Source organism: Chaetodon trifascialis, chromosome 4 (assembly GCF_039877785.1).
Source record: "Chaetodon trifascialis isolate fChaTrf1 chromosome 4, fChaTrf1.hap1, whole genome shotgun sequence".
Classification (NCBI taxonomy): domain Eukaryota; kingdom Metazoa; phylum Chordata; class Actinopteri; order Chaetodontiformes; family Chaetodontidae; genus Chaetodon; species Chaetodon trifascialis.
The window spans coordinates 18,509,181-18,533,562 of NC_092059.1; the positions used below are offsets into that span (position 1 = coordinate 18,509,181).

The 24,382-nt window shown below is 41.2% G+C and overlaps 2 protein-coding genes across 2 annotated transcripts in view; both read left to right on the forward strand.

The window, feature by feature from the left end:
* Positions 1–24,382, forward strand: part of gtpbp3 (GTP binding protein 3, mitochondrial) — a 224,220-nt gene that overhangs the window by 42,071 nt on the left and 157,767 nt on the right. The gene's annotated exons all lie outside the window — the stretch shown is intronic.
* nr2f6b (nuclear receptor subfamily 2, group F, member 6b) lies at positions 13,073–23,050 on the forward strand. Its single transcript, XM_070961503.1, has 5 exons — positions 13,073–13,554; positions 14,553–14,647; positions 18,564–18,898; positions 19,722–19,968; positions 20,743–23,050. Exons 1-5 carry the CDS (start codon positions 13,286–13,288, stop codon positions 21,015–21,017), a joined length of 1,221 nt encoding a protein of 406 aa, XP_070817604.1. The 5' UTR covers positions 13,073–13,285; the 3' UTR covers positions 21,018–23,050.

The following is a 24,382-nucleotide window of genomic DNA, read 5'->3' on the forward strand; positions in this document are numbered from 1 at the left end:
AAGGATTCCAGGCTTAGCTTGTCTAACAGGAGTCACAGATCACAAGACACATGCCTTATTTCAGAGAAACAGCTGTCATGCAGTCATGAATGTGTAAGCGTGACTCAAAGACTGACCCCAATGAGGACCTCGGGACTGACCTCGAGAGCACACATGTCCTTTTTCCCGTACAAGCCGACTCTACGAAGCCACTCCTGGCCAACCGTGCTGTTGTGACAAAGCTTAGAGAAGGGGGATGGGTGCCGGGACAATGGCACACATGATGTGCACACAAAATGTACAGCCACCCCATTTGTCTTCTTAGCACTTTCATAGTTCTGCCTGCCTTTCACTATTTCCACTTTTCTTGAGCAAAAACATGCTCAAAGGGTGCTTTTATTGGAGTGCTTGAACCTACAGTATCCTGCGGGTTTATCAAAATACTATTTAGAAATGAAAGCATATATATTTTTTGACCCGTTCAGGAGGCATGAACTGGGTTGGGGGCTGACAGTCCTAGACAGGGTAGGGAAGTCAGACAGTATTAAGATGACAGTTAACCAGCCAACAAACATGTTGAAGACTCTGCAGTAAACCAGAAGACAAATTCAGCCATAAAAGACATGATGGGATTTGCCATCCCAAACCAGTGAGCAGTGATGTGCTGAGGCAACAGTGACCTGTCCAATATTTTGCTCATGTCCGACAAAAAAGCTGTGTAAAGCTGATCCTCAAGGAATAGATCATTGTCTTCATATTTGAGTTTTTGGGAAATAGAACAGTTCTCCGTCAGTTATTAATTGCATTCATAGAACATTGTTGGACGCACAAAGGAGGGTTATTAATAAGATAAAAGTCGATGCAGCAGAATCACAGATATCGTCTTTTTTGTTCCAAGCACTCTTCTTCCTTGTCAAAAACCAGTGTCTATATTACCCATGATGCAACTCGGCCATCAAGGATTTGGTCGGAGGTTTGGTAGCAGCTAACATAACCTCGAGCCGGTGGCTTCCCACAGAGATGAGGTGCACCTGCAGTGGTCTGGTTGCATCACGTCTACTTAACTCCATGGCACAAGATTTTTTTTTTCATTTTCAAAGGTGTCGTCTTCAGCCCCAACTGAGGCTGACTCAAGTGACATCATTTGAGGCAATTTATCAGATTTCACACAGCTACCTCTGGAGCCACGAAAAGACTTCAACAGTACTCCCCAAGACCTGTAAACAGACATATCTATAGAATCAGTGCAGTTCTGTTTAAAAACAAGCATTTTTGATAGAAATTGCCAAAAAGTGTATAATTTACATGATGCAATATTAATTACCTATTAAAATGCTGTATTATCAATCAGCTGTTTAAATATGTAATAACTGGAAACAAGAGTGCGTATGTATGTCTGAGCTCTCCTTGAAGTCTTTGTTCTTTATCGTGCTGCATTTGTGCTACTGTCAAATTTTGCTGTTTCCAGATTTGAGAAGCCAGTAAGAATTTAAGTATAAATAAGTTAAGTATTCAAACACATTTTTGGTTTTGGTCATTTCACTGCATTTGTTGCCAGTAGAAAAAAATATTCAGCCATATCTTTTATATGCTGTGGGCACCACAAACTGATTTCACCTTGATTGCATTGGTGTGGAGGTAGAATCCCAACGATGAATATATATATATATATATATATATATATATAAAACAAAACTGTCTATATAGACAGATATGATGGAATTTGGGTGTACCCACTCTTTAAAAATCCAATTTACTCTTACATTGTCTTCATACCCATCCTTCAATATTTTCCTCTCACTCATACCTCCATTTCCTCTCCCTCCATCTTCTCTCCTCACTCATCTCTCAATCACCTCTTTCCCTTCTCCCTCCTCCAGCCGACCCCGTGCCCTGACCCACCCGAGTTGGTCAGCTGCAGCTGTGACCAGCGGTCAGGAGGTTAAGGCAAAGGTTGAGTGTCACACCCACAGGGTCACAGTGATGCCTGGCTGTTGTGTTAGCCTGTGAATGGAGAGTTCAGAGTGCCAGACGAGGTGGCGAGCCCCTGACGCCCTGACTCTTGCCTGAGCTTGCCCTTTCCCGAGCAGAGGTCACCACAGAGGTCCTGTCCTCGCCACTCCTCCCGTTCCTCCAGGTCACCATCACTATTGTTGTAATAGCTGCCATTAGAACAGATGATACAATTATCATTCCATTTTGTGTTCACTCTGTCTAAGATCTATGTTAAGCTTCTGACTTCATCAAAGGTTTTTTAGATAACATGATCATTGTAACCTCTGGGTGACTCTTGTATCTAAGAGGCCACATTATGTCAAAATGTCCCACAGAAAAAAAAGGTAATTTCATCATTCATGGGTCAGTATATTTGCAGTAAATGGAAGACGTATTCACATGCAAAAGACCTGCAATAAGAATCTACTTCTAACATACAGAGGTTTTACCAGAAAAATGCACTTTAATAATTAAAGCAAAAATATTCATTCTGCAGAAAAATACTCCTGCATTATGATATACTACAATCTAAGCTTGTATAAATTTGTTAATTAATACTAATGCATCAGTGTATAACTAGTATTTAGACGTTGTAGTTGGTTGAGATGGATCTAATTCTAACCACTTTACGAGATTAGTAGTTTTTTTATAAGCTTAACATTTTTTTTCTTAATGAAAAACCCTAATATGCAGAATAACTAGCAACTATAGGTGTCAAATAAATGTAGTAAAATGTACAATATTTGTCTCTGAACTGTTCTAGAGTAGAAGTACAAAGTAGCATAACATGGAAATAGTCATTTGAAGTACCTCAAAATTGTACTTAATTGTACTAAATGGTAAATTTATTACATATATTTAAAATGTAGCCTTATGACAGCTATTAATTTTTTTTATTATCATATATCTATATTATTATCACAATGTAAAATCAATGTAAAATCTTGATTTGTAAAGTAACTAGTAACAATTTTCTTCTGAAAAGTAGTCAATTATGAGTATGAGTAGTCAAGTATGAAATGGAAATACTGTAAAGCACTTAAAAGCTGTACTTCAACACAGTATTTGAGTGTATGTAACTCATTGAATTGCTCTTGGTTATTAATAGCTTTTAAATAAATGTTATTCAAACATACTTATAAGTGTCTATGTTAAATTAATAAAACCTTGTTTTAACCTTGATCCAACATGAACATGTGAAAGGTCTAATCTAATCGTGCTCTTGATAAAAGTGTTTACAGGTGCGATGAAATATGCATTGAAGTAGAAGTGCTCTAATGAAAAAGTGCGATAAGAAAGTTAAACAAAACACATGAGAACAGACCGATTCTGGCATTTTTTGGATGGCATATAGAGGCTGTAACACCCTCATCTGCTAACATTTAAGCTCCACATTTCTGGACACATTTCTACCCCCGCATGTAACAGCCAGCATCCGAGCTTGCAGACAGGGGAATTTTTCAGTGCCTGGGAAAAACGCTCAAACCATTATTAGACAACGACAGAGGCTGTCAATCAGTGTGGGGGTGGACGCAATCACACACAGATATCCACAGGAAGGGGGGCAGTGACCTAGGGGTTTTAGGTCAACTCATTTACTCTCTGCATCCGTTCCTCATTTTAATAAGTTGTCTCTCTGCAAGCTGCATAAAGAGATCACACCCTGTGCCATCATCCCTGTGCCCTTTCTTTCTTAAAGCCATTAGCTCACCTGTCACAATCACTCCCTATCCCGTCTCATCTCCTCCTCCTCCTTCTCCTCCTCCTCCTCTCTGTATCTCTCTATTCTCTGCTCAGTGTTCTGGGACATTGCCACGCTGACCTGACACCTCTCTCCTGAGCTTTCGGACAGCAGCCAGCCCGTGGAGAGGTCAAGAAGACGGGGTGCAATAGGCATGGAGAAGCACGAAAGAGATTTGACCTCAATCAAATGGCCGATCACATCCACTTTGTGCTCTCACCCACTCAGTTAATGACAGCAAACAGCTCAGACGAGCAAGCCTTCTTGCCATCACATCCACCAGATAAAGAGTGAAGCCCTGCTGCTGGTGAAACTGAGTCCAATTATGGAGATTTTCATGTTCAGACTCCTATCAAAGGATGGCATGTCTGTTTGTTTAAAGGTTGAGAAATTTGTTTGATGTCTGAAATGTTTGAAAGGGTTTGAACACCCAAACCTCTTCCCCTCTCTTTCCACTTCCCTCACTGCCTCTGGTGTGCAAACCATTTTTGTCCCCATCTGAACAATGAGCAATAAAACAGCCTAACCTCAAACAGAGTTTACAGAATTTATGTATTTCCATTAAACGTGCCACCACAGGTTTGCTCTCCACTGATTACACTGCAGCATGAAAATAAACTTGCACAGACTTGACACTTACTTTGAGTTTGACAAGCCATATTTTTATTTATCTTAATAGTTGCTAACGCTGTGTTCTTATCATACAGTTATGCAGATGCAGTTACAGGAGCAGATTGTGTTGCCCACAGTTGGCACAACAACTGCCAATAGCTGACAGAAATGAAAGCAGGCAGGATGTGATGAATTAACCACTTGAAATACACTCAGTTGACCCAGCTTATTGGGTACACCAAGGTCAAACTAATGCAGTGCAACAATCCTTCAATGAATCTTCATCATTTAAATGTTGAAATTAGACAGGTGTTGATTCTACTGTATGATCATTTTGTAGGATGTAGTTTGTGGTGGTGGCAGGTGATTGATCATTGATATAAATGGGATGCAAAAAACAAAAACAAAAACAAAAAAAACCTCATATAATCTACTAATATGGTATGCACCAGAAACTCAGTAATTCCTGGAATGAAGTGAGACCCTTTTGAGACCTGTCTTGCATAATAAAGCCGCCCTGTTAGCAAAGGGAAGTCACGGTTTGGATGTACTTCGGTGTGGCCTGAACACACTGCAGATCAGGGTCCAGACCAACAGGACAGCAGATGAGCTAAAAAGGTCAGTTTGTTCGTCAGCTTGTAAGCAGTAGATTATAGCAATGAGGTGTTTAGAGGTGAAAGATGGCAAGGGGAGTGGCCTCGTCCTAATCCCGTTAAAGCATTTAAGTCGTCTTCACTGAGCTGATTAGGTTAATTTTCTGTCATCCTAAGCACCTTAGTTGACCTATAGGTGAAGTCTGGCTGATAGCGCAGGGCATAATCATGCAGCAACAGATTGGACTCAGATTTACAAAAGACTGGGGAGGTGATTGGGAACATGATCAAATGTGTTGTGGTTGCAGAGAGCTTTAGGTTAATGCCCTGTCTCAAAGTTCATCTTTTAAATGGGCTGTCTGCTGACGACATATTGACAGCCTGTCAATGGTAATAACTTTACATCTGAAGCAAAACATTTAGCTGAAGAGTTTTTTAAGCAATGCCGGTTGATACACATCGACCTCTTCAACCCCACACATCCTTCAGCAAACTCATATTGCCTGCACAATCACAAACAGCTGTATTTAAAATTCAAGGCGAGATCCAAGGTTTCCAGAGACGCCATGTGTCATGTTGGATGTGCCGATAGCGTGAAGGTCAGGGCTGTAATTATTCTGATGTTTTGTTCTATTATGACAACAAAACATAAGCATAAAAGCACTTACAACCACGAAGGCGCTCCATACAAATCAAGGAAAATGTCTATAAAATATACACAATGTGCTGCTTGATGTGCTCGAGGTGCAGCCATAAAGGCTCTGTATTTGAATATTTAAAACTTTATGTGATAAGCTGGAACAATAGCATCACAGACGACAGAGGGTCAGCAACTACAGTCTGTTGAACCTTCAATGATGTTTGACAGTAAACAAGGACGCTGCCTGGTGATGATTCATTACTTCTACTGTAGGAGTTAACTACAATGCTGGTAAAAATGAAAGCTGCTTTATTGTACTAACAATCAGTCAAGCAGAATGTTTCAGCGTGTTTCAGCTCTTTGTTTTAGTAGTTTCACTGTCTGAGCTCTCTCTTACTCATCAGCCTTGTTTAGAGCGAAATCTCTGACAAACTGACTGTGCACTACCTGTCCAGCACCAAACAGCAGACAGACACAGTTAGAGACAAACTATTGAACACAGTTGAACATTTAGCAGTTGCAGAGATTTTCCCCTGAAGAGTTTATGATGGCCAAACCAGAGCTGAATGTTGGACGTCAGTCCATCAGGTTTTTTGAACTCCAGCCAGGTGCAGTGTCTTCTTGAGTTTTTGTATGTTTGATCAAACAGGCAAGATATAATCTGTTAATCAGTGACCTTCAGAGGTACTATAAGTCAGGTTTTTTTTTTTTTTTCTTTAACTTTGGACAGAGGCAAGCTAGCTGTTTCCCCCTGCTTTCAGTCGTAATGCTAAGCTAAGCTAAGCTAACTGCCTCCTGGCTCGAGCACAGCAAGCATGAGAGTGGTTTCAATCTTCTCATTTAACTCCCAGCAAGTAAGCAAATCAGGAAGCCACGGCTTATTTTCCACTTCCAGCAACATTCAATAATGTGCGTTATCATTACTGCGGACACATGGGAAAAAAGCCTCAGTGCTGTTACAGTAAACACTGCTATTGAGTCCTCTGCAAACAAGGGGTTATACCTTGTTCACAGCGAACACAAGATAGCTCATTTGAATGACAACAAAGCAACACCAAATGGGAAGTTTCCCACCATCTCCAGCAGGTCCTGGGCGGGGAGGAGGGCAAATATTGATTGGACACTGTGTTGCTGTGCAGACGCCCCAGCAGATGTTTTTCTTCAGCAGGTTCCACTGCCGTGTGTATTTTAAATTGCTCCATCATTCGCTGGAGGTCAAAGGCCCGAGGATGGAGAGAGTGCTGTGAGAAGTGAGGGGGAGAGGCGGAGATGATTTTTCCTCTGGTCTGTGGGCCAAAGGGCAGTGGGGCTAATGAGGAAGGAGCAGGGAGTCATGTGCTCTCGCTTGTTCACCCAGAGTTACTCCTCAGAGTTAAAGTTTAACCCCAGTTTTCGAATTCCTCTGCACTTTAACTAATGCAGTTAACGCAGTGCCAGACTAATATTCAGGCCAGCATTTGGATCACAACACTTAGCAAACCTTTAACAAAAAAAATCCCAGAATTCTGCACAGTTATGTCGGCTGTATTTTATTATTATTATTTTATGTACTTAAATAACATCTTCTGAAACAGTGACACAAGCCTGAAACAGAATTTTGAGTCTTTTTCTGAACCTGTCTGCACAAACCTTTAAGCGATTTCACTTTAACTTTATTGTCCCCTGGGGGAAATTTGTCTTGCAGCGAGGTGACACACAGAAAACGCACTGACTTTCAAGCTGATATTTGGAGAAAAATTCCAACAATATACGGCCATGTTTGAAAATCCAATGTAAACATCATGTACGCTGGCTCCAATGCAGCACTGGAGCAAGCACAAACAAAATATTATGCGAAGACGTTTTTTTGAAAGAGAGATTTAAGGGAAATGTTTAGATTACACTGCATTATATATGTTGTATGATTACATAATCATAGTACACATACGATTACATGATCATTGCTGCGTTTATGATGATTATGATTACATACATATAACATGGATTTGGATTACATATTTCCTACTTGCTCTGGTAATGTAAACATCTGTTTCCCATGCCGCTGGAGCCCCTTTGAAATGAACTAAAAAAAACTGATTGCATTAGTGGTGTGTTTTCAGTTTTCATATCACTGTGCCTGTCAGTGTGTGTGTGTGTGTGTGTGTGTGTGTGTGTGTGTGTGTGTGTGTGTGTGTGTGTGTGTGTGTGTGTGTGTGAAGTGTTCAGGTGACTGCACTGAAGGTTTGTCTGCTTCACTCTGATGCCTCTGGACTCCTGACTGTGCTGAGAATGCACAGACTCCACCACAGTCGACTTCACGCTGAGAGCAGCTGCATTCCTGACCTGCAGTTCAAAGAGCAAAGAAAACACACCCACACCGACACACAGAACCCCCCCCCCCCCCCCCCACACACACACACACACACACACATACACATGAACACACACCCCTAACTAGATATGTAAGGTATATACAGTATGTACTTATGTACAAGGTCATGTGTGTGCTCTCCCTCTGGCATACAGAACACACCTTTCAATGCACAGTGACACTTCTATAACTGCTACAATACATATGCACGCTGTCAGTTTCTGAAGTAGTTCCAAGACAAGACAACCAGACACCCTGGTTTGAACCTCACACACCAAAGCTGCAGAGAATCCAGGTGATAAAAACATATGAAGTCAGAAAGATCAGTGGTCCAACCTCCTTCATCCACACTGCACCTCTTGCTGGGGTCTGCTTTATTCCTAAAAACTGTTACGACCATATTATTTTACTAATAGACGTGACCACAGACGAGGGTCTTGTTTTCACTTTTACTGTTTTTGTTAACAAGATTCAAAGATTACGTGACTTTTGGAGCATACATACACATACTTTCACAAAATGTATGCTTATTTGTTAAAAATCAGCATTTACAGCACAAAAAGTACAAACTAATGTTACATTTATGTGAATATGTCTGGAAGAAAATGTCACCAAGTTACATTTTCTGCTGACAGTGGCCCCAGTGGTCAAAACACAACGTTTCAGAAAACACTTCACAATGACGTTTCATGCTGTTGTGCATTGTGAAATGCTGCTGTAATGTATTCTAATAAAGAAGCAGCAATAAACCATTTAATATCATTCTGCAGTCACTCACAGTGATGACCGCGCCAAACAAACTTGCATAGAATATGTCTAGACATCACACAAAATAAATTCAGCATGTTCCTGTGAAAGCCATGCTGGACATTAGGGCTTGTTTTCCTCTTCTCATTCACTAAAACTCATGACTGACTGATTCAAAAACAACAGATGACGGTTGGAGTTAAGATGTTTAAGCTGTACTTAACCATGTTCTACAACCCATTCTTTTCATATTTAAAGTGTTATAGGTTTCCATTATGTGACCACATATCAAAAACTGGTCCAAGCTCTGCTGATACACATACAGAGGCTTAAAGGAAAGGACTAATTCAACGTACAGCAGCTTAGCTTGGCCCCTGATAACCTCTTACCCAAACAAAAGGCCTATCCATGCACAATGAGTCTCACTGTGACGGATGTGGGTTAAAGTTACCTTATGCTCACATCTGAAAGACTGAATTAAACTTGCTGACAAAAATTGCCTGAGAGAAATCTTACGCCTTCCTGCCAGCATTTTCTCTTTTTTCTTTTTTTTCAACTTTTACCTCTTTGTTCCTTTGACATTCACACATCTTCAGAGAGACAAAATGCTCTTTTGAAGATCAAAATGTTTTGTCACTCTGGTGGAATTCCTGTAAAACCATGTGATGAGCAAACACTTTTTGCTTCATAAAGGTTCTTTTAACCAGGCACGCAACAGTGAATACCGCCTCTGTGGGGGTTTTTTTTCCTGCGTTTGGAGGCTGTTATTGGAAACCTTGGTTGTAGGCTCTGATTGTTTATTTTGTCCTCCCTTTTAAGGTGGGGACTTTCATATGACAATGCTGTAGGTATGACAGACAAAGCGAGCCAGAAATTCCACAGGAGAGCTGCCAACTACCAAGACGATGGAACAAATTACAAATTAGGTTTGTAAAACACAAGCATGTAACAAAGCTATTGTTTGTAATAATTCACAGTCTAATTTAAAGGGACAATCCGCTGATTTTACACAAAAATCAGTTTACTGCACACTGTGTTTAAAGCAGCAGCAGTGTCTTAAAGAATGCGTCGATGTACTGCTAATCTGCAACAGCAAATACAGAATAATTGAGGGAAATGTAATGCTGTTACGTCCACACTGGGACACAAAGTGAACAGCCAACTGCCACATTGAGGGCATATAGAGGGAGGAAATGCTAAATTATTTAAATATGCAGACAACGCTGACAATTTTGGTCTCTCAGTTGCTCCTATAAGACATTCAAGCTTTTGCACTCAGTTATACACAAAAGAAATTAAAGAAATAGTTCAAACCCTCCTTACTTATTCACCTCTACACAGCTGACCAATCACAGCATGATGTGGGTATAAACATCTGATTCTCAGCCCAGTCGTCAGAATTAAATGTTGGCATTGTACATTTCTGCAAACCACAGATATGTTAAATTTGACTGTTTCATACCATGTATTATATCAACATTTCTACAACAAGTATCAAAGTGACATAGCTCAGATTGGCAGTAAGTGTACATGAGCCGAGTTTTTCTCATCAGGTGGAGGATGGGATGGCAGTGGCATGACAGCTAGACAAGGTGACTTCCAAACAGCAGAGCAGTGCTCAAGCCCTGTTTCATCCAACAGAATTGTATTTTTATCAAGGCATTGGGGCCTTTTTCTAGCTGTGTTTGTGGCAAAAAAAAAAAGGTATCTTAAGCCAAACCATGATCTTATGATATCTCCAATCAAGTGGTTTTTGGGCCTAAACCTACCAAGACCTTAGACCACAGCACTGTCACAACATGAAGTTTAAACATATCTGTAGTTTTCAGACACCTACAATGTCATCATTGATCCTGGCGACTGCACTTCAATTATCCGACATCATAAAGGTGTCGGGGGAGGGAGCTCAGAGCTATCCAACCACCCAACAAGTACCTCTGAAAAGGCATTCTGGCTCTTTAACTTCAAGGAGACAGGGTCGGAAACAGCTTCATAATGTCTTTTGTGGCTCTGGAAGAGTTTTTTTACGTGTGAAGAAATAACCCTGAAGATGTCTTGGCTTGGGTTTAAGACTTTTTTTTGAGTTTTACCAGAAAGCCTGCATTACATTAAATGTTGGCACAGTTAAGATCGCGCAGAGACCATGTTTGTATATGACCTCTATTATGACACATAAAATATGTGGCTAGCCAACTGAAACACTTGGTGAAGTTAGCGAAAGAACACAATTGCTGATTGCCAGTTTGTGGTGGGAGGTGAACTCTGGTCTCCTGCATGAAGGTTGGGCATGCTACATGCCCATCCACCCACGCACCCTGACCTCCATAACCTTACTTTCCCACCTCACTGCATATAGGGCGCGCTACTATACTTCATGAGTGGGCACTGAACACTGATTGTAAAACGGACAAAAAGTCAGAATATCTCCATTTTTCTTTATCGATTTGGACATTCCTCTCTCACAGGTCCAACAACTTTATGGACATACAATAGTTATCAGCCCTTTTGAATGTGTGCACAAGAACACAACCATCCAGGATACAGCAGATTATCCTCCACACAAACCTGTGAGTGTGTGCAGCAGGTGTGAAAAGGAGATGGTGGCATATCATATAACCTTTTGACAAGTTGCTCAACAACAACAGGCCCTCCCTGTTATTGTTGGGTCAACAAAGTCAGACGAATTCTTTAGGATTACAGTGGAGTGGAGGACATGAGTGTGAGTGCCGTGCGCTCGCTGTGTGTCGACCCGAGGCCCCCTCTTTGTCTTAGTGTTGGGGTTAACTCCCCCCTTTGCTCCCAGGCTGGCCCGGGGTCAGGGGGGAAACAGGCAGCCAGTCAGGCAGCCAGGCATTCTTTCTGTGTGTGTGTGTGTGTGTGTGTGTGTGTGTGTGTGGCTGCAGCCCACTCTGTGCTCTTTGACTCTGCTGGCCTTATAAGGCATCCAGTGCCATGGCAACGGCAGGGCTTGAATAGCAGTGTCAAATCCCTCAGCACACAGACACACGCTCACTCTCCCTAAAGGAGGGAGCGAGGCAGAGACACAGAGAGGGGATTGAGAGGAGCAGGAGAGGAGGCTATCTCTGGGCTTCTCTCCACTGCGGCGTCTGGCTTTCGCTAAAAGGTCTATGACCGTGTTTTTCCTGCGCTTGTTTGCCTAATTTATTCCTGGAGGGGCCAGCAGAAAGAAAGGCGGAAAAGAAAAAAGGAAAAAAAAAAAAAAGGACGGGCAGAATAGTAAAGAGTGCAACAGGACACCCTGACTTACTGACAGGGAATGCAGAGAGGTTCTGGCCTCTGGTTGTTACTGCTGGATGGACAAGCACTGACAAAACAAGAGAAGGAAGAGAGAAGCAACACTTTGTAGAGCCTTGAGAGAGGAGGAGGAACTGCCACTGAGGAGATTTCTCAACTCTGCTTTTGTTTTGGCTCGTTGTTTTTCTGTGACATTTGAGCCTCTGACACCACAGACTCTGAGGAGTTGGAGGAGCCACAAGAAAACATCATTTCACCACAGACACAGAGGAGGAGGACTTATTTGATGAACTTTGTTGCTACAGAGACCACAGAGACTTTATTCTAGTCCTGAAAGGAGAGTTCAATCTTTCTCACCAGCTCTTGTATTGATATCAAGTGTGGAATCAGTTTCAACTGGCTCTTTTTGACAGTGGTGCTCCTGGGCTAAAACCCTTATGATATATAAAAGCTGAAGCGGTGCTGTGGTCGTCGACTCTCAGAATACCAAAGAAAGACAGAAAATTTCCAAAACTCCTCATCTGTGTTTGTTTTGGGAGGGGGGGGGGGCATATGAGAGTTTCCACAGCAAAATCTTATTTTTCCTCCTCATCACCATCACCTCTGCTTCTGTAACAGCCCCGACAAGTCAAGAGTGAGTCTGGACTAGACCTGGCTCAGATCAGCAGATAACACCACTGCACGGCAGGAACTGGTTGGACTAGTTTGTACGTTGGGGCAGAGGGCAGGGCAGTTTAACCCTGCTTGTGGAAGGCTGTGTTTTATTTTCCTCCCACTTGCCTACCTTTTCTGGAGAAAGTCTGAGAGAGGGGTAGAGCTTGTTTTTCATTTGGAGAGCGGCTGTTTTGTCCCTTGTCACCATGCTTAGGTGAGGTGAGGTGCTGTTTCGTTTTAACTTGTTGAAGGGGACGAGAGAGAAAGTGAGAGGGAGGGAGAAGGAGTCAAAGTGTAATTTATTGTTTCCTGTGAAAGGAGCAAGGCTGCACCCTTTTCTCCTGCCTGAACTCTGAACCACTCAATGTGTGTGTGAAGTTTTCTCAGACCTCGAGAGTCATTGATCGGAGGTCAGGGCAGCGAACACAGGGGTGAAAGACAAGGAGAGAGAGAGCAGAGAGACTAAAGAAGAGAGAGAAAACAGCAGTGGGAAGGACCTCGAGGTCATTACAACCAGACGGCAAAGGGGAGAAAGGTCAACACAAGAGAGCCCGGGACAACTTTTAGATCTTCTTAGACAAAACCTGCCTTCAATACAAATCTGGAGCCACTTTTTTTTTGTTCTGGAATCAGTTTTTAGACTTTAAGGGCAGCAGGAAGCTGGGGGACAGGGCGGGTCTGTGTATGATCCACTCAGAGGGCTGCGTGTCTCAGAGAATATGGCCATGGTGAGCGGGGGATGGGGCAACCCCAACGGGGACACTAATGGACTCGGGGAGAAGGCTTACCTGAGAAGGGAGGAAGAGGAGGGCTCGCCTCAGGCCGGGAGCAGCGATGTGGACATCGGGGATGAGGACAAGGCGTGCGTAGTGGACTGCGTGGTGTGTGGGGACAAATCCAGTGGGAAGCACTACGGCGTGTTCACCTGTGAGGGCTGCAAGAGCTTCTTTAAGAGGAGCATCAGACGAAACCTCAACTACTCCTGCAGGTAAGAGCTGCTGGGAGATTCAGGTGGTTGGCTTATTTTGTTTCTGATCTGAACAGATGTGGAGTTAAAGAACACAGCTTTCATTTATTTTGCTCACTTTTCTTGTTTATTGTTTTTGGAAACTTCACTTTGCATTTAATAGATGCTTGTAACACACTACAAGCAGATGTAAGTGTTTCAACTGTGGACATCCATTTATGGAGATAATGAATGAAACAAATAGTTTTAATAGTATAAGATGTGTCTTTATGGGAGAAGGATACTGCACATTAATGAACACCTAAACTGTCCTTATACCTCTTCATAACTCCTTTGTAATGCGTTCTAAACACGTTAAAGTTAAGTTTTACCATCTGTTCTGATAAGCCAAAATATAGTTATCCACATTCATGAAGGAGAGAGCAGATTAGTCCATTTCTCACTCCAGAATGATATGTTCCAACCTTGGATACGTCTCACAAAGAGCCCGAAGAAAAAAAAGAAAGAAATGGAAGCCCTGAAGGTCAGTCATGTGAGGATGGATTGCCTCAGAAGGTCAACATTCCCATTATTCTTCAGCACAGGAACACAATGTTACAACTCAATTCTCTGCTCTTACTAAGACTACTCTCGGCCTCAGAATACAGTTATTTCTTCCACATGATAATGTGCTAACTCTGAATGGAAGGTGTCTTAATAGTCACTTGCCATGTCCAGGGCTGAAAAGGGCTCTCTGTGAAACATTGGCAGACCTCGTCCTGCTGTAAAAGGCAGCACAAGGGTGTGTAGGGCCGATGATTTACAAAGGTCACAAGCTTGATAGCTTTTCAGCCACGCCAGCTCGCACAGTTCACTCATCGCAGGGGTCAGTGAGAGAGTGTGTGTGTGTGTGTGTGTGAGAGAGAGAGAGAGAGAGAGAGAGAGAGAGAGAGAGAGAGAGAGAGAGAGAGAGAGAGAGAGAGAGAGAGAGAGAGTTTCCTTCCTGGAAACTCACCTTATCTCTTATTTCCTTTGTGCAGATCAAATCGAGAATGCCAAATCGACCAGCATCACCGCAACCAGTGCCAATACTGTCGTCTGAAGAAGTGTTTCCGTGTCGGAATGCGCAAAGAAGGTATCAGAGCTCTGTTATCCATGTGCACCGTAGTTTAAAAATGTTTTTTGGAGGATTAATGGACACATGAATGAATTTTTCACTGACAGAGGTAAAAAGCATGAAAGCCTGAGGTTCCTGTTTGTTACTATTTGGGAACAAACATACAGAGAATTATTGTCTGACTCTGTAGGTCACCTCAGCTCTATGGACCATTTTACCATATTTCAGCTCAGTGTTTTGGTTTCAACAAAAAATAGCTCTGATAGATCCACTGTACACAACCTGCTCAGCACCAAAAAACAGACAAACACTAACTGGTGAACATAGTGGAGCATTTAGCTACTAAAAAGACAGATATTCCCCTCAGGAGTGGGTGGAGACCACAACTGAGTTAAAAAAAAAAAAAAAGAGTGAACGTTGGACTAACATGCATAGTTGGCCACAAATTTGAGTTGCTCTGTAACTGCTGGTTGTGAAAATAAGCAACTGCTTGCTAATGCATTTGCCATATCAGCTTAAAGGGTAATACTGTATGCAAATGTTATGTGTGTGGCCAAAAAAGGAAAAATCACATAGATTAATGTAGGTTTAAGGAAAAAGTTGTAGTAGAAGAAAAAGCAAAAACAATGTAAACATACTCCTTGAAAAGTACAAATTCTGCATAAAAAAAAGTAAGCACAGAAGTGTGATCAGAAAATTGCATTGAAAGTAGTAAAAGTACTTGCTTTGTAGAATAGCTGTTTGATAGTTATTATTATTACTGACGTAATGTCTATGCATTTTAATGCTGTATTTGGTGTTTTATGTACTCTTGGATCTTATGCAATCCCATATTTTTTAACATACTGATTTTCAAAGTAACTCCAGCTGTCAAATGAAAGTTAAAATCAAAAAGTTAAAAAGTACCACATTTCACCCTGAAATGCAGCAGTACAGATTACCAAAGTACCATAAAACAGAAGCCAGGTAAAGTCCAATTACCTCAAAATTTTGCTTAAGTACAGTACTTGAGTCACTTTCCAGCACTGAGGTCTGAACCAATCATATCCTCTCCTTTACATAGGCTACCAACAAATGCCCTGATTCATGTACACGCGTCTTTAAGCACAGCAAAGCCACATTAGCACAAATACCCAGAAACATATACAAATAAATAAATATCAGAAATGGGTCATTCACAGAGAAGGCGCTTACTTCGACAGAAACAGCCACTGACATTTGCCAGTGATCCAAGCACAATATTTATACTCTCAACTAAAGCCTGTTTTCACCCTGGTGCTTGACTCTCTGCAGCTGCTGGGCTTCAGGGACCGGGGGCAAGCTGACAAGTTCACATACTGCTCCATCTTCAGTCCAAGCAAACTGAAATGTCTGTGTCTCTACTGAAAACTACACGTATCTTTTTAGTTATGATTTGTTTTTCTGCAGTGTAAGTTAGTCGTAAGATGAGACGATTCTTTTTCATTTCCTCGTTATCACATCACAAACCATTTCAAACTCATTTGTAGTTGTATTCTAGTCGCCCATGAGCAAATCGTATTGTATTTCAGTCTGTGTCAGTGGATACCACGAGCTGTCCCACAGATAATGTGCACTGTGGTGACAGTATGCCAGGGGTTATATTGGGACGGGTTATTAATGAACCATGCTGACTGTGGCAGTGACGCAGGTTGAACTGTTTCCACATTACCTGGAAATGTCTTCTTCACCTTTAACCCCAACAGGGAGGTACATGCTTACTGCTTTAAGTGAGATTTTGGCATGTAACTAAAGTGTATTGAATGCAATTTAAAACAGCCAAAATTGTTCAGTAAAGCTTGGTGCAGTGTGGGCAGTCGTGCATTAACCTCAGAGAAAGCAGTCACATTAGAGTATTGGCATTTGATTATAATTATGGAGGGCTGCAATGAAATAAAGCAGCCACTAGACTGCTCTAACTCATGATTATATTGTTAAAAGGGTGGTGATGAAAGCAACACATTTCAAACTATTGCTTGGTATCACTAGGCGTGACGCTATTAAAAGTTACCTCAGAGATCCATTTCAAACAAGCATAGCATAGACAGCGACCATATGTTCTTTATGCATTTGAATGATGATGAGAAAATTCTGTTATGTTACTTTAGAAATGTAAATCGTTTTTCCATAACCTTCAACTCACTATTCAAAATAAAAGCTGACATTTACTGATGGGCTGAATTGAAAGAAAACCACAGAGCATGAGGACCTTTACCAAGGCTACATAGTCCAGTAAATGTTAGATGTTTTTCTATAATAAAAAGGTGTTGAGATACTGAATGTGAGATAGCAGATAAAATTTCTGGAAGTGTAATAGTTCCTTAGTAATCAAAAAAAAAAAAAAAAGAAAGAGTAAGAGTTAAGAGGGAATCCATTAAAAGAAGAAAAGCCTGTCAGGAAAGTGCCTCCAAATGCTGCAAAATCACAGATACCTGCACGAGCAAGGGACGTGGTTGGTGTTAAAAAAGAAACAGAACAGAAAAGACAGAAATAAACAGAAACAGGCCTGACCTCAGCATGCCAAAGTAGGAGATTGGTGGGCATGGAAATAACCTGAAAAAATAAGACCTGTATCCTCTTTTCTGTCAGGTGGAATTGTCAAGCTAACAAAAATTTGTGATGATAAGAATAAGTCCTACGAAGCTAGAACAGTGAGTGTAAATTTGAAAATAGCACTTGGCATTAAAAAAGTATTGTTACTGAAAGATGTATTGGTAGATTTTCATGTGTTTCTCGTGATTTTTTTTCCTTCTTTTTCAATGACGTGATTATTTTTTCAGACAAGCTCAAGCTTTTTTCAGTGTCATTGGTGTTACTACTCCAAGCACCAGTATTGTAACTGCATGAATAGACGTGCATCAAAATCCAGACAGCAGCTGGCTTGACTTAACTTATTAATTTTAGCTGATATTAGCTAACGTTAGTGCTGATAGCTGACATTAGCTATCATTAGCTCTTATAACTGACATTAGCCATGATAGCTGACATTAGCTATCATTAGCTCTTATAACTGACATTAGCTAACCTTAGCTCTGTTAGCTGGCATTAGTTATGATAGTTGACATTTGCTAATGTTAGCTATCATAGCTGACATTAGCTATTATAGTTGACATTTGCTAATGTTAGCTATCATAGCTGACATTAGTGATCATTAGCCCTGATAGCTGACATTACTTATCATAGCTGACATTCTGACATTAGCTTATGTTAGCTCAGATAGCTGACATTACCTATCATTGCTGACATTAGCTGACTTCAGCTTAAATAGCTGACATTAGCTAACTTTAGCTATGCTAGCTGACATAAATGGAAGTGTAGCTGACTACTCTTGAAACGGAAACTGAAACTAACTTGCTTGTATTGAACTATATTAGATGCTTTTTTTAAAACTAAAACTAAAAGATATCTTACAAACAAAGAAACACCTCCTTTGTGAAGGAAATAATTTAAGAGTATGTTTTCATTTTAATTTTCAACTGTGTTTTTTCAAACATGGATGGAAGAAGGAGAACCAGTTTTATTTGTTCCTGTAATCCAGCAGCTGTTTTACATATTTAATCTTTTTTATTTACACTGGAAACATATCAGCAAAGATCACACTGAATTATATTGTCTTCCATACAACTAACTCATTAGATTGGATTCACTGGAATTGTTAAAAGAAAAAAAAAAAAATCTTTACTGGTGCGCATTTTAAACCATCTCAGTTATCAGTAAAGCACCAGTGTTTTCTTTTTCATGTACTTTTGCTTCAGTAGAACATTGTAGGATGTTGCTTCAAAACCTTCTGCAGAAGATAAAGTTGATTGATAGGAAATTTCTCCTCCGTCATCTGCTATACATCAAGAAACATCTAACATCTTTCACTCACCCTGTGTGACTCAGTCTGTTATCGCTCTTCACTCTCTCTCTGCAGCAGTCCAGCGGGGCCGAATCCCTCCATCTCACCCAGGTATCAGTCCAAACTCCCTGGCGGGTGGGGTTGGAGGTGCGGTGCCAGGTCACATTGGGGCAGACTACTTCAACGGGCAGCCGGTGTCAGAACTCATCTCCCAGCTCCTCCGGGCTGAGCCGTACCCCAACAGCCGCTACGGGACCCCATACAGTCAGGCACAGATGCAGGCGTCTGCGAGCGGGGCCTCCGTCATGGGCATTGACAGCATCTGTGAGCTGGCTGCTCGGCTCCTCTTCAGCACCATCGAGTGGGCCAGAAACATCCCATACTTCCCAGAGCTGCCAGTCTCAGAGCAGGTCAGCTAAGACATACATGACCTCTTCTTTTCTTTTGCTTTCCTTGTTCAGAAAACCAGATTACAGTTTCAGCGCAGAGAAACATAAGCCAGCATTCATCTTTTCAGCCACAAACTACAGCTCTAATGTCATACCCACACCCCCAAATATCTGTCTATCTACCTGACATGAGTTATCAGCAAAATACCAAAAATGAACTCTGGCAAGCAATTGCTGGACTTACAAAATGACATCATGCTTTCTTCGTCATGTTGTTGACACTTCGTTTAAAATACACTTGGACTATTCGCATTGGTAGACATGACTAAAGGCAAACAATTAGCGCAGAGTTCAAAGTTGATTTATGTAGAGAGGCCTCAGATTAAAAAAAAAAAAGAGTCTTAACTGTTGAATGTCACAGAGTTTTAAACCACATAAAGATGCTCATTTCCTCTTAAGTCAGTGGGTTCTTGTCATCATCACCCGTGACCCCTACAAATGAAGCAATAACTACAGAAGTTATGGCCTTAGTGTGAGCTCCTGTCCGTCAGAGAGGTCTTTTTGACAGACAGCATTATTGACACGTCACTGTAGGGAAAGCACAGATGTAAATAATAAAATAAATGATGGCTGAATTCCATTTAGCTGCTTCAGTTTCAGGGGCCTGGTATAATGCATGCTGGCTCACTGTCATGACGACAGGGACGCTTGGAATAGAACACTGTTCATGTTATTAGTAACACTTGTGCTTCTCCTGCCATGTCAAAATGGCTGCTGTGGAAAAAGCTCCACTGGGACCCACTACTCTAACTGACCTTTCCTCAATTTACAATTGCCCCTACAGGTGGCGCTGCTGAGGCTGAGCTGGAGCGAGCTATTCATCCTGAATGCGGCCCAGTCTGCTCTGCCCATACATATGGCTCCTCTGCTGGCAGCTGCTGGGTTTCATTCATCACCCATGTCTGCTGAGCGTGTGGTGTCCTTCATGGACCAGGTCAGGGTTTTCCAGGACCAGGTGGACAAGCTGAACAGGCTGCAAGTGGACACGGCCGAGTACAGCTGCCTCAAAGCCATTGCACTCTTTTCACCTGGTAAGTTGGATTTTTACAAGAAGTTTGAGTGATGATTGCTGCTGCAACTGGATCACTTCACCCTAAACTGATCCCAAGTGTCTTAATGGAAAACAAAACAAGACAATGTGTGAGGTATTAGGCAGGGTTCAGGTTTCTGAGCCAGTAAGACATCAAATCCCTACCAGCTCCGGGGATCCTCTGACCTCACTGTAGGGGGAAATACCATTTCCATGCCCATTAAATATGAAGCAACGCCCATGAGATGGTTAGCTTAGCTTGGCATAAAGACTGGAAACGGGTAAACAGTTAGCCTGGCCCCGTTCAAAGATAACAACATCCTCCCAAGAGCACCTCTAAAGCTTACAAACTCTTGTTTGTTTGACCCTCACAGAAATCAAAGTTATGTTTGTTTACAGGAGATATGTGCCTATTTCTTGGCTGGGTGCGGTGACTGTTTTCAAGGTGCTGGCAGGCAGATTTTGCTACTTTTGGGCAGAGCCAGGCTACCTGTTTCTCTGCTCTCGGTCTTATGCTCAACTAAGCTAACCAGCTGCTGGTCTGAAGCTTCGTATTTATTTGACAAATATGAAAGTGAGATTGATCTTTTCATCTAACTCTCAGCAAGAAAAGTGTATTTTTCCCCCAACCAATTATTCCATAAAGGGACCAAAAATGTGAAAGCATGAATTTACAATTTTAAATTGGTGTAGGAGTGTAGAATATATAACTTGTAAAAACAGAAAAATCAAATAGTGATAAACCTTTGTTTTTTGTTTTTTTTTTGCCTTACAGATGCATGTGGTCTAACTGACCCAGCCCACGTGGAGTCCCTGCAGGAGAAGGCCCAGGTCGCCTTAACAGAGTATGAGAGGCTGCAGTATCCCAACCAGCCTCAGCGCTTCGGCCGCTTACTGCTGCGCCTCCCAGCTCTGCGCGCTGTGCCAGCCAACCTCATCTCCCAGCTCTTCTTTATGCGGCTGGTGGGCAAGACACCCATCGAGACGCTGATCCGAGACATGCAGCTATCAGGGAGCTCCATCAGCTGGCCCTATGCCGCAGGACAGTGAACCCTGCTGACTCCAGAGTGAGAGAGACCGAGATCAGATTGCGAGGAATCAGAGCTCACAGAGAGTACACACAAGTACAAACTGAATGTTTTAAATACGGACTGGGATCTCAGAAGTTTAAGGTCCTGTTTATGAACATAGAGGTCAGCTTTCCCCACATTAGCTCTGTATAGCTTGGTGGAAGTCACACCAAAGCTGCTTTCAGGGAAACAAAAACGTGTAATTGTCGTCATATAGTATGTTTGCAGCACTTGTCAGTTTTGATCTGACCTCTCTCTGATCTCGCTCTGTCTCATTCTAGACAAAAAAACAGGGCTTTCATTAAATTGCAGACTCTGACATGAGGCCATGTGCCTGTACTACCTCCTCCCATATCACCCCTAATGTGACTCAGTTTGAACCCAGGCTCGGTGTGTTTTCCCTCTAATTTGTTTTTTTAGTCAAAATGAAGCCATAGCAGTGCCACATTTATAGACAGAGCTGGCCTCAAGAGGCAGCTCCAAAGCTTTATATCATCACACAAGCAGATCATACCTATGTTGTGTCATGTTTGATATGTGCAATTAAATATCAGACTTTGTTACCAAATGTATTTATGAAGACTGCAAGGTATGACCTTGCACAGCATTAAAACAAGAAGAGGCATGGGCATTGTATTGTATATTGTACTATGTGAAGTACTGTATATACAAGACGAGGCATTATGCTTATAATGTTATAAGGAATAGTTCAACATTTTAGGGAATTTGTTTAATTGCTTTCTTGCGGATTAAAATGTGGATCAATTCCACTTCGATGTCTGTTCAGTAAAGATGGTGAGGCCTGTTAGCTTAGCTTAGCATAAAGACTGGAAACAGGTGGAACAGTTAGCCTGGCTCTGTCCAATGGTAGACATGTGCTGGGCTATTTTTTTTTTTGCCAGTGTCAGTAATTTCATGGAGTTTCAACGTTTTATTTAATTATTATTATTTTTTTACCCAGAGTCCGTCTAAGCTCATGCTAAGCTAAGCTAACCAGTTGCTGGTTCTAGCTTTTTATTTACTGTGCTCTGTATGCAAGAAAGTGAACTGTATTTCTTAAATTGTTGAGCAATTCCTTTAATATAGTATATTATACAATAATGTTCGTGCAGTGGTAATCGACAGGAAGTGGAGGTGAATGTATTCAAACACACACTGGCTCCTCAGACAGTCACATCCCAGTTCAACATTATTACCTCGTGTTTTATACATCCAAGACAGAGATTGTGTATTCATGTGCTAAAGATAAACATAAAGGGATCAAGGTATCTTTATCACAGAAACAATAAATAATAATATTCCCCTGCTGACCTGTCTGTCCACCAGACTTTGGCCAAAATATATTTGAGAATGTTTTGAAATGTAATGCTTGCTGTAAGAGGACACACAAAGTTTGAGCGTTTCAAACAGGAGACTGTTACCTCTGCTTTTACAAAGGTAGAGGTGGTTCATTTTATTTGATTATTTCTGTTTGTTTTTACACTTGTGGTCCCCTTTTAAAAGCGGTGTATGGCCCGGTGGACAGAGGTCACTTTCAGATAATTATGATGCTTATGCAAGGTACTCCAAGTGTTGTAACTGTTGTAAAGGTTATGGTGTTTGTTGGTACTGAGATAAAAGGATACGACGAGGTCACATTCATGAGTGTTACTGCCATTAGCTGCAGCTCAATGTGACAAAGTTTTTTTTTGCCAAATTAACTGACTGAAAGAAAAGACAACATGGGGATAAATGTGGAGTTTTTGTATTACCTGTTATTATGTCATAAAAAGGCAGTAATGGCCGTGGTCCCCGATGCTGTTAAACATCTTCGTCAGCAGCTCATCGTGTTGTCCTTCAATCACTTTGTGTTATTTGTTGGAATATAAACTCTAGTGAATTGAATGTAGCTTTACGTTTGAAAAGAAGCATGTTTCTATGATCATGCCAAACTTAAAAATGCAAAAGAAGTTCGTATGGCTAACTGGTTATTTTTGCATTACTAAAAATAAAAGTATGCACATTCCTTCTGTCGATGACTGGAATATCTGAGACACTGAGACACACATCTGCACACGTCTGTAAAACTCTGAAACACTGCCAGCACTTTCAGCGTCAAACTTCCTGATAGGAACTAAAATAATTAGTCAATTATTTCCATAGTTAATTAACAGACACTTTGTTAAATCAAGCAAAAAAGGCCATATATTTGCTGGTCCCAGCTTCACAATGTCAGGATTGTTTAATTAAGATGTTTCAGTTTTAGACGACGGATCAGATAAAACAAGACATTTGAAGAGGTCACCTGAGAACTTGTGACAGGCCTTTTTCACTATTTGTGATATTCTATAGACTAAATCAACCATTAAATCACACACACAAAAAAAACAACAGATTAACTTATGTTGAACATAATGGGTAGTTGCAGTTCACATATTACATGTATACATTGTATTAAACATGAAAGGATACAGGCAGTCACATAACTTCTGAATTAATTTCTTTAAATTCTCTTTCCAAACTGCTGTAAAAGCATCTATTCCATCATATTTACTTGATATTTAGCTACTTACTTGTGTTTGTACTCCAAATACTAACACTGTATAACATCATACTGTTATTATTTGTTTAAACTTTAGCTTTTATTAGTTATAGATCAAATCCATGTTTCCCAAATTGGCAGAGGAACCTAAGTTTATTTCATGAGGTCTCATGAAATGAAGCAGGTACTCCAGAAAAAGGATGACAGAGGATGACAGCAAAAGTGACAGTAAGGGCAGAACAAGTGCAGTCTAAGTAGGTTGAGCTATTCAGTTAAAATAATAATTTGGGTCTAGGAGCTGTGCCCCAATTCCATACTACATATTAATTAAAATCAGGTTTTGAGTGTGTAGTATGTTTGCACTGGAAGGTGTTGGTATGCAAACTGAAAACATTCGTTTTTTTGAGTGTGCTGTTTGTGTACACTATTATCTGACAATGCAATGCACAAGGCAACAGAAAATTCAAATAAATTGCAGATGGTGGTGAATCAGAAAGAGAAAGATCTGACTGTGATTGATGTTTTGTATGATTTCCTGTCAAGTGCAATTTGATTGAAATGCATTGATTTTTTTTCTACAATAACTGCACTAAAAGCACATACTGTACACAGCTAGTTTGTAAGGGATTGGCAACAGCAGCCCCAGCAAAGATTTTCAAAGTGGGCCAGACGAGGGCAGCAACAGCTCACACTGAGCTGTGATTGGATCAACAGCGTTCCTGCTCTCCCTGCTGGAGGCTCACTGCAGATGCAAAGAGCTGCAGATATCTCCAAACCAGGAGGGTCAGCAAGCCAGTAAGTAAATGAAAAATAAATAAATGAAT

Bases quoted from the DNA above. Each gene is read 5' to 3' on its own strand.
- nr2f6b (XM_070961503.1), top strand. From the start codon at position 13,286: ATGGCCATGGTGAGCGGGGGATGGGGCAACCCCAACGGGGACACTAAT. The intron at 13,555-14,552 runs GTAAGAGCTGCT...TCCTTTGTGCAG, and splicing joins AACCTCAACTACTCCTGCAG to ATCAAATCGAGAATGCCAAA. The intron at 18,899-19,721 runs GTCAGCTAAGAC...TTGCCCCTACAG, and splicing joins AGCTGCCAGTCTCAGAGCAG to GTGGCGCTGCTGAGGCTGAG.